The 12,249-nt window shown below is 48.8% G+C and overlaps 1 protein-coding gene across 2 annotated transcripts in view; it reads right to left on the bottom strand.

Annotated features, from left to right (window-relative positions):
* The window catches only part of Lmf1 (lipase maturation factor 1), a 77,602-nt gene that overhangs the window by 35,217 nt on the left and 30,136 nt on the right, over positions 1-12,249 (bottom strand). For both annotated transcript variants that reach the window (XM_051181102.1, XM_051181101.1), the window contains exon 4: positions 8,721-8,869. In XM_051181102.1, the coding sequence (XP_051037059.1) occupies positions 8,721-8,869 (149 nt within the window). The remainder of the gene's footprint in view (positions 1-8,720; positions 8,870-12,249) is intronic.

Consider the following 12,249-nt stretch of genomic DNA (forward strand, 5'->3'; position numbering starts at 1 on the left):
TTGATATGAATCGTCTTGAATCTGCAGATAAAACTGGGCAAGCCAGACTTCCTGATCTATGAACATGGTCTGTCTCTCTGTTTTTAATCTTTGAACTTCCTGTTAGCCCCACTGTACATGTTAGACATCCTTAAACAGATTTACTATGACTTGTTAACTGTTTATGAAATATTGGACTGGAGGACCAGTTAAGAGCATTGGCTGCTTTTCCAGGGGGCAGGGGCTCAATTCTCAGTAGCCACATGATGGATGGCTAACAACCATCTGTAACTCTAGTTCTTGGATCTGATGCCTTCTTCTGGCCTCCTCCAGCATTGCACATACATGGAGCGGACACACACACACACACACACACACACACACACAAACACACAAACACCCTAAAACCTCACACTCATTTTAACAGTTGCTGTTTAGATTCCTTTTCTTCCTTCTCTTTTCTCCTTCCTTCCTTCCAGGTGGTTGGCCTTGAACTACACACATAGTTGAAGATGATCTTGATCTCTTGATTCACAGCCTCTACCTTCTGAGTGCTGGGATTACAGATGTACACCATGCTGAGCTTTCACTGGGTTTTCTAAATGCACAATAATATCTGTGGATCATAACTTAATTTCTTATTTTCCAAACTTGATGCCTAATACACTCTGGATGAGTGTTCATGAGAACAGGCACCCTGCCATCTCAGACCCCGAACATACTTTTATGCTTTTTGTTGTTGTTCATTTGTTTTTGATACGGGGGATTTTCTGTGTAGCCCAGGCTGCCCTGGTAATCACTCTCTAGATCAGTCTGGCCTTGACTCAGAGACCTGCCTGCCACCATGTCCAGCTCTTCTCTTTTTCTCTTCTTTTCCCCTTCCTTCCTCCCTCCTTCCCTCCCCCTCTTCCTTCCTTCCTTCTTTTCTTTCTTTCTTTCTCTCTAAGCCTGGGTATCTGTATATAGCGTAGGCTCTAGTCTCCTAGGTGCTTGGGTTACAGGCAAGCTGCAATTGTGTGTTAAATTTATTTTCAATTTGTTGTGATGACAACATGGCTTTTTGTCTTTATTTTGTTACTGTACCAAATGACACGAACTGATTTTTTTAAAGGTTAACCAGCCTTGCATCTCCAAGATGAACCTGTGCCTTTTTGTTTAAGATTTCACTGACCCATCTTTGTGAGGGCACTGGCTGTGATCTTTATCTCTGCATGTCCTCATTAGGTCTGGGGTCATTGCTGTGCCGGCTATATGAGGCACTTTGGGGCTGTTTCTCCTCTAGTGTTTTCTGAAGCATCAGTGTAGGACTGCTGTTATTTTCTCCTGAAATGTCTGACAGAGTTCACCGGTGAAGCCAGCTGGGGTAAGGACTCTTTCTGGAATGGTTTTTCTTCTTTTATTTCTAATTCAATTTCTTTAACAGACACAAAACTATCCAGGTTTCCTGCTTCCTTTGTCTTGGGTTTGGTGGCTGCATTTGTCAAGGAATCTGCCTGTCTCATCTGAGCTGTCAAATCTGCAGGCCTAAAGCTCCTGTGACATCCCAGGTGACTCCGCAGCAGCATTTCAGACGCACATGCTGCCCTGGGGGATGCTTTCTCAGGAAGTCTTGGGTCACGTGCTGGCTGCTGCTCAGTGCTGACCTGGAAGCTACTGACCTTGCAGTTTCTGTCTTCACTTCAGATGATGCAGTTTCCTGTGTGTGTGAGGAATGTCAGAGGGCCCTACCTGTAGGTGCTGTACCTAGAGACACGCACACAGAGCTGGAGGGCAAGGCATACACATGGGCAGTGGTCGGCCGTGTCTACCTACAAGCAGGAAGCTGGATCTGAATGGGTAGTGTAGGGCTTCACCACTGTTTTCTACAGCCTGAGGGTTGGGATCACCTCAGCAAGAGACACAGAATGCCAGTGCTCACATTGAGGCAGACTCTGAGCCTCTCTCTCATCCTCCTTCCAGGTCAAATGATGTAAAACACCTCATTCAGATAGAGCAGCCATTCTCGTGGCAAGAGAACTCCCTGTTTAGCTTATGTTTTGATCTATAAAAATCTAGAGACAGGGTCTCACTGTGTAGCTGTCTGTCCCGGGACCATCTACACACCAGGCTGGCCTCAAACTCAGAGATCTACCTGCTTTTGCTTTACAAGCGTTGGGGTTAACACCATACACCAGCAGGCCTGGCTGCATAGTAAATTCTTAACTTCTAAAATATGAAGCAAACATAAAGAAAACAGTATCAGAACTCGCACATTATGTGCATATACGGAAATGTCATGAGGAGACCCATTATATTATACAATAAATATATGCTAATTTTAAAATTAAATATCATGAAAACTGGCAGCACAAGCTGTTAAAGAACAGCAGTCAGGAACTGTATGGAGACTGGTGCCAACTCCAGCTCCTATCACTTGCTATCTACCAGAGTTACCTGTTCTCTGCCTCTACCCTGCCACAGCACCTCTGCAGGTGACTCTTACAGCAGGCCTGGCTCTCCAGGAAGAGAGCAGGAAGAGAGGGACTGCCACCCACACATGCTTCTCCAAATGGGGGCAGTGAGGCTGGAGGAGGGAGGCGTGTGACCAGACAGGTTTCTCAGCTTTTCCACACTCTAGGGGTCAATGTGAAAAGCAAGTGGTCTCCCCTTAGGTAATGTGCAGGCCTGAGAATTCCCAGCAACAAAGACTTTGGCTTGATTCCCAGAATCTCAGCAATGGAGACCGCTAGCTTGTCATTCAGCGCAGTTCATCGGGATGGGGTAATCAAGGGCAGAGTCAGTTCCCAAGTTTGCATGGAAAATCCATCTCTGCCTAATGCCGGAGCTCTGCCCAGTAACCCTAGACGGGGAGGAGGGTGGCACTGACAGGCACCCAGGCACTGCTGAATGAGGAGCATATAAACCTCACCACAGACATGCATACTGTCTAACAGAACAAGATCAAGAAGTGCAAAAGAATTTTTAAAAAAGCATCACTAAAGGTACTTTATGCTTAAATGCTGGCTTGACACCCACATCGCTACAGTTTCCTGAAGTAGGAGAGCCTCCGCCTCAATGTGCCTGACACAGATGCAATAAAGAAAACACACAGTCTGGTGGGACGGAGGCGGGGGACCTTCCTGGAATGAGGGAGCCACGTGAGACTGTCTGCACTACTCCTGCAGCTGAGGGACAGGAGGGTAGTGGAACCACATAGAACCACTGATACTCCCCAGTGGCCACAGCCCCACCCTGTGGACACCTGGGAACCCAGGACTCTGCTGCCTGGTGTGTGGTGGAGGGGGGCCCATGGCACTAACTTTCCATTAGGTCCTGCGCCTCACAGACCCTTTCACAAGGAGCCTATTTTGCTCTCCGAGGCCTGTGTGGGGAAGGTGTCAGGAGTTAGCAAGTGCTGCCCGCACGCCCACACCAGTATGGCTCACTTGGCTTGGGACAAGCAGCTGTGACCTGAGTTCCTGGCTGAGGTGAAGAAAAGACTAGGCAGGGTACTAGGTATTGCTGTGGCCCTCATGCAAGTATACGTGTGGTGTGTTCTCCCTACATCAGGTCTCCCTGTCTGACCCATTAACACTAGACTTTCCCCTGATATCACCTTGACTTTAATGGCACCAAGAACAGGAAGAGGCTATAGGGAACCGGGTGATGGAGGGAGCATGGCCATGGTTGGCAGCAGCACAGCATGGTCTCTGAGGGAATGCATAGACAAATAGATTTGAGCAGGATTCCCACTCCCTCAGCCATTCTTTCTCAGCCATAGGCTGACCTTATTAGGTCTAGAAATAACTCTTGAGGTGCCACATAGTTAATGGCTTGAGGAGATGAGGACACACATTCTTAGAGCACCTCCTCCCATTGAGACACCAGATGTCTCCATCACCCAAGAAGGGTCCCAAGTGCCTCTTCCTATGACCTCACCCAAAGAAACCAGGCAGGGATGACCTTTCATGAAAGAACCCTGAGTGTGTGTGTGTGTGTGTGTGTGTGTGTGTGTGTGTGGTGTCCCCCATGGCAGGATTCCCTTACTGAGCATGATTCTGAGGCTACTCAGGGAGCCTCACACCTTGGATCTGTAACACTGCTGTAATTTGGTTGTCATAGGATCAAACAGTCTATCTCCTAGAGCCTGTTTGTACAAACTACAAAATACAAAACCATCGTGGCTGAATAGTGCCTTGGCATTTTGGGCATGATGTGGTAGCTCACAACTTTAATTCCAGCACTTGGGAGGTAGAGGCAGGAGGATCTCAGTGAGTCTGAGGCCAGCCTAATCTACATAGCGAGTTCTAGGACAGTGAGACCTTGTTTCAAAAACAAAACTACTCAAAACCCAGACAGAACTTTGGCATCTCCACACTAATTTAAGAATCAACTCCTGGTTTAAAAAAATATTTATTTTTGGGTTTATGCCTAGGTTTTGGAAAGTCTGCAGGACAATTAGAAACCGTTTGGAACTCAGGTCCAAGAACATGGTGTAGCTCCCATGGACTCATATCTCCTTTATCTCTTCCCAGTGATGTTCTGTAGCAGAGAGATTTTAACTGAGGTTGTGTTGTTCTTTTGCAAAAATGTCTTACTTCTTGGTTTTAGATGTTACTGTATTTTTACTTTTAAATTATTCAAACCACCGTAACTATACATACATTCTCTCTCTCTCTCTCTCTCTCTCTCTCTCTCTCTCTCTCTCTCTCTCTGTGTGTGTGTGTGTGTGTGTGCGCACATAGTTATGGTGGTTTGAATAAGAATGGCCCCCATGGAATCATATATTTAAATGCTTACTTATAGAGAGTGGCACTATTTGGAAGGATTAGGATTAGGAGGTATGGTCTTATTGGAGGAAATATATTGCCAGGGGTGGCCTTTGAAGTTTTAAAAGCCCATGCCAAGACCAGTGTCTTTCTCTCTGCCTATGGATCAGGATATAGAACTCTCAGCTACTTCTCAAATACCATGTCTGCCTGATTGCCATCACTCTTCCCACCATGATAATGGACTAACATCTGAAACTGTAAGCAAGCCCCTAATTCCATGTTTTGTTTTGTTTTGTTTTATTTCTTTCTTTCTTTCTTTTTTTTTTTTTTTTGACTTGGTCATGATGTTTCTTCACAGTAATAGGACAGTGACTGAAACAATGGTACTGGGCACTGATCCAGTATTGTGCACACATTAGGCACGAGCTCTACCACTAACTTTTGACATTATATTTTGTAGTGAGGTAGTCCTTCTGTAGCACTGACCACGCCCATTGGGGGGTGGAGTGATGGGAGGAGGTGACCTGAGGAAGGAGGTCGGAGGGGGCCAGGAAGGCGCTCTCTTTCTGGCGTGACTCGGACAGGAGAGGATCGGGTTGAATTTCCTGGTGTTCATCTGTCTAGGTTGTAAGTTATTTCTCCCTGAATAAACATCTATTCGGCCTATTTGTTTATCCTGATCCTTATTTACCGCAATAATATTTAGGCAACAGAGGAAGTGTAAGGCCAGGGTGCCTGTGCGTGTGACCCTCCTGCCTCAGCCTACCAAGGAGCTGGGATTAATGCCCATATTATCACACCATCCTGTATGAGCTGATACAGCAGCTGCATCTATCAGGAAGGACCTGAGTCAGCCACACACCCCTGAGGATGTGGCTGTCCTAGTCCTGGCTCAGCCTCCCACAAGTCACAGATGCTACAGCCTTCCCTCTCCTGTGAGATACAACCACATCATGACTATAGGACTCCGAGACTCAGCTCCAAGGGATCAACCAATTTTGGAGGCATACAAGATGCCACCAGATGATGAACTCTTGAGCACTGATTTTTTTTTTTTTGAGCAAGGACTCTGTGATCCTGTGGTCTCGGGTCTGAGCCAGCCCACAATGGACTCAAGTCTACCACTACTCTATTACCACAGCACCTCTCTCTCTATGCTTCCCACTGAAGCAAGATTAATAATATCCAACCTAAGACTGTATCAAGTAATTACACCTTTTAGTGCACCTGGTAATTTTTATCCAGCTGGTGCTAGCAGTCAATCAAAATGCCATAAAAGGGCTTCAGCGTGTGCTAATGACTCGCTCACTCTGTCAGGCATCATGGGGGTGCATTCAACTCTTGGCACCAGAATGGTGCGTGGAAACACCCTTATAGTTTATCTATACAACTTAGCTTCTCTAAGGGCTGTGCTTCTCTACACAGGCCAGCTTCTCTACACATCTCAGCTTTTCTCTAGAGCTTAGCTTCTCCATCTAGTTCATCTTTTTTATAGGACTGGGTTTCTCTCCAAAGCTGGGCTTTTCCACAGAGCAGGTTCCCCCCCCCACACACACACACACAGCTCAGTCTCAGCAGATCAGGACTTCACACGAGCTTGGCTTCATTCTGCCTCCTGTGACATAGCTGCCTTCCACATAGAGCCTTTTGAAACTCTTGAAAAGTTTCAGGCTCCCTAACACCAGCTAGGGGAGGAGACTAAACTTACAGTAGCCTCAGCCTGTTGGGAATGAGTGCCCTTTGCCATGGAGATAGTAAAGCACTCCAGTGGCCCTTTCCAAATGCACACTGGCCTTGGAGACAGCACCATATTTCATTCCCGTTAGTTACCGCTGGCTCTACACAGTTTTCTTAGGGTCTCCAGAACCTGCCCATCCTCCTGTTGGGCTGTTGTGGCCCTTTATATGTCCAACATGGGGGAGCTCACAGGCACTGGGGAGAGTTGGGGGACCTGGGTAGATGTGGTGGGTCACAGCTGAGACCTCTCAAGGAATCCCAGCCACAAGAGAAGGTGCAGAGTCACAGTCACAAGATCATGTACCCAGTGACCTCCTTCTGAGAACAAGAATGGGAAGAGCACCTGGGAGGGTTTTTTGTTTTGTTTTCTCTTCTTTAAAAATCATTTATTTATTTGTTTATTTTATGTGCATTGGTGTTCTGCCTGCATGTATGTCTGTTAGAGGGTGTCAGGTCTTAGACTTACAGACAGTTGTGAGCCACTGTGTAGTTGCTGGGAATTGAGCTCTTTAACTGCTGAGCCATTTCTCCAGCCCTAACTAGGTGATTTTCAATGTTCACACATACAAACACAAAGCTACTGGATCATTTTAGTCCCTAAAACAGCTTGTCAGGTGCCCTGACCACCACCATGTGTGCATCATTTGAGACTCTCGGGACAAGACATCCTTGGGGACAAAGGCACCTGGGCCAAGGCCAATGCTGCAGGCAGCCTGCCATGCCACATGTATACACTTGCCCATGGGGGCAACAGGGACCCTCCTAGGTGTCTCCCTCACTGAAGTCCACACCCTGTGCGGTGAACTCAGTGGAAGACAGGGAAGAAGATGGGTACTCATACTCTAGCAGCCTATCTCATCAGAGAATAGGCTGCCTTTATTCACAGTGCAGAGGGTGTCCTAGTCAGCCCTAACAGTCAATGTGATACAGCCTAGATCACTTAAGGGATTTCCCAAATCAGATCTGCTCTCTTGACATGTTTGTGGGGGTTGTTAAATGACATAGGAGAGCCAACCCACAGTGGGCAGCACTACTCCAAGGCAGGTGCTGCTGGGCTGCATAGGAAAGCTAGTTAAGCATGAGCTTCAGAGCAAGCCAGAAAAGAACACTCTTCCATGGTTCCGTTCTTGCTTGAGTTCCTGCCCTGACTTTCCTCGGTGATGGACCATGCGGTTTACAGCAATAACACTTGATCATGGTGTTTTATCACAGCCACTGGAATCAAACCAGAACAGAGGATATGCAGTGCCATTTGAGCACCAGGTCTGGTCAAGATGCATAGCCACAGACAGACAGTGTAGGTTCTCGAGGGCTCCCAGCGCCCTCGAGTCCCCTCCGGAGTCAGCAGCTGACAGCTGGTCAGGAAGGGGCAGACACAGCTGCCCCTAGGAGCATAGGAAGAGTCTCCCCCTCAGGAAACATAAAAGCAAGCCAAGAGATCCACGTAGAGAGAATCTGTCCAATAAGGCTGCAATATGGAAAAGCTAATAGTATGTAATTCTAGAATAATAAAGATCTCATCAAAGAGCAAGTAGAAAACAAGGAAGTAGACACAGCACGCACAAATCCCCACCCTCACGTCAGAGCCTCAAATAATGCGTCTGAAAATTTCAGCAGTGCACATCGGTGAAAGCAAAAGCAGCAGGGATGCAGCAAGGACAGGGGCTTGGGATAGGGAGGAGCAGACTTGGGCAGAACAGCCCCAGAGCAGGCAAGGGCCTCGACCACAGACACATGATATTCATGCTAGGCTAGAAAATTTTTAACACTTCTGACTTGTGTGAGAGACATTCGTAGAAGTAAGCGAGCTAGGGACCCAACAGAAAGAGACCCAGAAAGAGGCAGCTGGAAACTGCCCGGTGCAAGAAGTCAGGCTCAGCCTGCAGCACATTCACCGGCACATCTCAGGGGCACATGACCTTCATCATCATGGAACGACCTTGGAGACCTCCAAGACATTCTGGGAGAGGACATGGCTCTTCCCCAGGTCTCCTCCAGAAAGGGACTCACGGTTATGGCTGCTTCCCACAGGAAGTGACTGTGAATGTGGCTGGTGGAACGGATGAGTGGACCACTCACAGCAGGCCACCTCGTGAAGTGGAAGACACAGTGCGCAGGGCCAGGCCAGTGTCAGGAGAGCACAGAGGCATCCAGGCTCCAGATGAGCCAGCCCAGCCCAGCTCAGCCAAGCAGAGTTACAGGTGTGCTCTGAGGACATTATTCCCAAGTACATTTACACGACATTTCACCTACCGCTCCAAGCATGATCCTGAAGATCAGCCAACGGAAGCCCCACAGGACAACTCGGGATGTGGGGGTGTGCTTAGGGAGGCGGGACAGCGTCCAGAGAGGGCACAGAAAGATTCCCAGGAATCCTGTTTCCAGCAGCTGTGACTCCCATCCTGCAGTGGGGATGGGGGAGCAGATGGGACACACACAAAGAGGAAGGTCAACAAGGTCAAATGTTTACAAAGCAATCACCCCCAAGTTCAGCATGTCCAAGAAGTCCTTAAAATGAGACTGAGACATAAGACAAGTCAATGTCACCGCGTGTCTTCATAGGAAGCAAGAGGCAGAGCTCTGAGTGGGGTGTCCTGAGACTGGGACCAGGGGATTCGGCAACCCTGGGTTCCCTGCTTTTGAACAAGAACAGTTCAGATGATGGTCGCCATCCTGTGTGAGATGCAGCACAAACATCATAGCTGAATTCCACATTTGAGCGTGCCTACCCATGAACATTTACGGGAAGCCTTTTGCTTTTAGGTTTATGTGGAAGAATCAGAGCTCTGAATGTCCTTCCTAAGGGAAGTTTGCCGACACACTCTGGGGACGGTGGCTACCACTCGGGCCCTGGTCAAATGAGCCAGGCAAAGCTGGCAGCCAGGGGTCAGCAAACCCAAACACCATGAGGCCTGAGAGGGTAGACTGCTGTGTCTGTGTGGACACTGGCTAGACTTCCAGTGGGGACTCAGCACAGGAAAGGCTGTAAGAATAGCCCACAGGTGAGCCCAGCATTTCCAAAGACCAAAAGAGGGGGAGTCCTGTGGCACAGTAGGACCCACTGCTGGCACTGCCATCACCATCTAAGGAGTGGTGATGACTCCATGGTGCCAGGGATGCCCTCTCCCTGTAAGCCAGGCAAGGCTGTGCTATCCTCTTGTGTTGACAATCAGACATGCACAGTCACAGGGATGACTATGTACACCTCACAGAGGAAGGGGCATTTAGAGGGACTGCAGGGGAGATTCCAGAGGACAGAGGGACAGGGAGCTCCCCACGCTGCTTTTTCTATACAAATTATCTTAGAATTAAGTTTATAAAATAGCTAATTATCATGAAGTGGTAATACTGTATGAAGTCCACACCAACAGGACCAACAACTGACTTGATAGATACACAGGGCTAAGAACAGATTTCCCAGAACAACTCCTCACAGTACATAGGTCCTCTGCAAGCAGAAGCTGCACAGCATCATCATGCCATGTCATGGGGGCTGGGTCTTCTATGGTGGCTATCCCAAAGTGATCAAAGTTAACTCTGAGGCTTGTGGTGTGTGTCAGCAGGTAAGGGAGGTGTAACTGCTCTCAAACCACACCAGCCTACCACAGGGAAGACAAAAGCCAGGCCCCAAGGAGGGGTCTCCACTGTGAGCAGCACACCAAACTATTAAGGCTTCAAAGCCAAGGGGAGACAAAAAGTGTCACCTGAAGCATCTGGAATGCGCTGACTAAATGTTACCTGAGGTCCTGGGTCAGTAAAACCCAACAAAGAAAAATTTAGGGGAACCAGAGGGCAGCAGTTAATTAGAAATGCAGTGAAGGGAATATACGAGTGTGAGGCACTAACCACAGAGGTCTAGTGTTGAAATGTGGGAGCCAGGTATATTTTCACAATATCCCTATGGATCTAAAGTAGAAAATCAATTCTTGGTGATCAGGGTTATGTTGCTGTGCCTGGCCCCATTTACTCATCACACACCACCCTCAAAGGACTGTACCCTAAGCCACAGGCTCTACTTGGCTTCAGACCCCCTGCTGGGCCCCCCCTCTCCTCTCTCTCTGATTGTGCAGGGTCTTCATTGGTCCGTTTCAATGGCTACTTCCCTGGAAGCCATCCACTTGCTGAGGAGGGCATGGGCTGGTTCTGACAGGCACTGCCTGCCCTGGGAGCTACACTGGGACAGAGAAGCGGTCACGGCCAGGGCTTCAGTGAGTGCTGAAGGGGAGCTGTAGTCACAGCAGCTGGGGCTGGCTGAGCTGGAGAGCCACATGTGTCAGGTGGAGCTAGGCCTCTTGTGCCAAGCTTCCCTGCTCTTGGCACTAGTCCAAGGCTGAGCATTTGTGAATTGTCACTAAAGGGCTGAGGGAGAGCTACAAACACAGAAAAAGAAGCAAGGCCCCCATTTAATGACAACACTGCCATTCCTGAAGCCTGGGATGGGACAGCTTCAGGGTACCCTTGGCCTGGCTGCTTCTGCTGCTGTCCATACCCAGCGAAGGAGCTTGTGTCTCTCTGTGCATTGCATGATTCAATCCTGCCCTACTGCCACTCAAAAATGTGGTGAGCAATACTCCCACCCCACAACAGCCCCCCTTCACATGGGTGCTTCCCCTTTTGTACAACAATCCCTCTGGTTTTCCTTAGGATAATTCCAATTAGTTTGGAATACATTTCACATGGCTGTGCCTGATACCTCATGGAATTTCATGGCTGGCAGTGGTAATGTCCACGGATCAGGGAAGTGTCGGGTAGTCACCGAGACAGCCACTAGCAGCAACCATTTTGAGGAAGAACCTTAAAGATTACAGGTTCCAGTCCCCTCCTCTACTGGGCAGGTAAAAGAACTCAGAAGCACAGCAGTCATAGAGCAAATCCAGGGCCACAGAGTGAGTCCACCCCATACCATATTGAGCAAGATGAACACCAGTTTGCCCCACACCCACCAAACTGCCCACCCCTTGCTGGGACCCATTTGCTAGCCCTGGGGCTGGGTAGAGCTGGCACCGTGACAGATGCCACACACAGTCTCAGAGCTTTTAGGGGACACATTCCCCAGAGCTTAGAGCCTGCCTAATTGCCACCTCGATCTGCAGACATAGGAATGGAATTTTAACATGCAGTGCAGTGAGTGACACCAATCAAAGTGATTGATACACAATGGCAGAACCCAGAAATGCATCCAAGTGCCAAGAGAGGCAGGGTGACAGGGCTGGGGGTGGGGTGCATGACAGGGCAGGGCAGGGTGACAAAAGACAAGCTGTCTATAACAATAAGGAGGTGTGTGTGAGTCCCTGCCCCCTTCCCACCACCACTGTGGCCTTCAGAGGGGAATGGGATGCTCCTGTCCTACTTGGATAGACATTGCTGAGCCAAGGCCTGGAGAGCTCATCCTAATGGACCCTCTGCCTTGCCCCAGTTCATGGAATGGCTATGGCTCACTGGGGCCTTTCTGACAGAAGCTGGCCTGGCCTGGTAGCAGTGGCCTGTGACAGACACCGGGAGGGAAGAGCTGCTGCCCTCCCACCTGCTTGTCCTCTTTGCTGGATCTATGGTGTCTCAGCAGCTGCACCGTGTACACAAGGAAGGCCATTGTTTGCCGCTTCTGCATGGCAGGAGATGAGTCCCCAGAAAAAATAAATAATCAGCACACTGCCAGGGGCCAAGGGACCCAGTGAGGGTGGGTGGGTAGTTAGCCACTCTTGCCCAGTGTACCAAATTTTTACGCAGTGGACAGAGGGGATGGCACCTTCTACAGGAGACAGGCAGCTACAACTAGGAAATA

The sequence above is a fragment of the Phodopus roborovskii genome, unplaced genomic scaffold (assembly GCF_943737965.1).
Source record: "Phodopus roborovskii unplaced genomic scaffold, PHOROB, whole genome shotgun sequence".
NCBI lineage: Eukaryota > Metazoa > Chordata > Mammalia > Rodentia > Cricetidae > Phodopus > Phodopus roborovskii.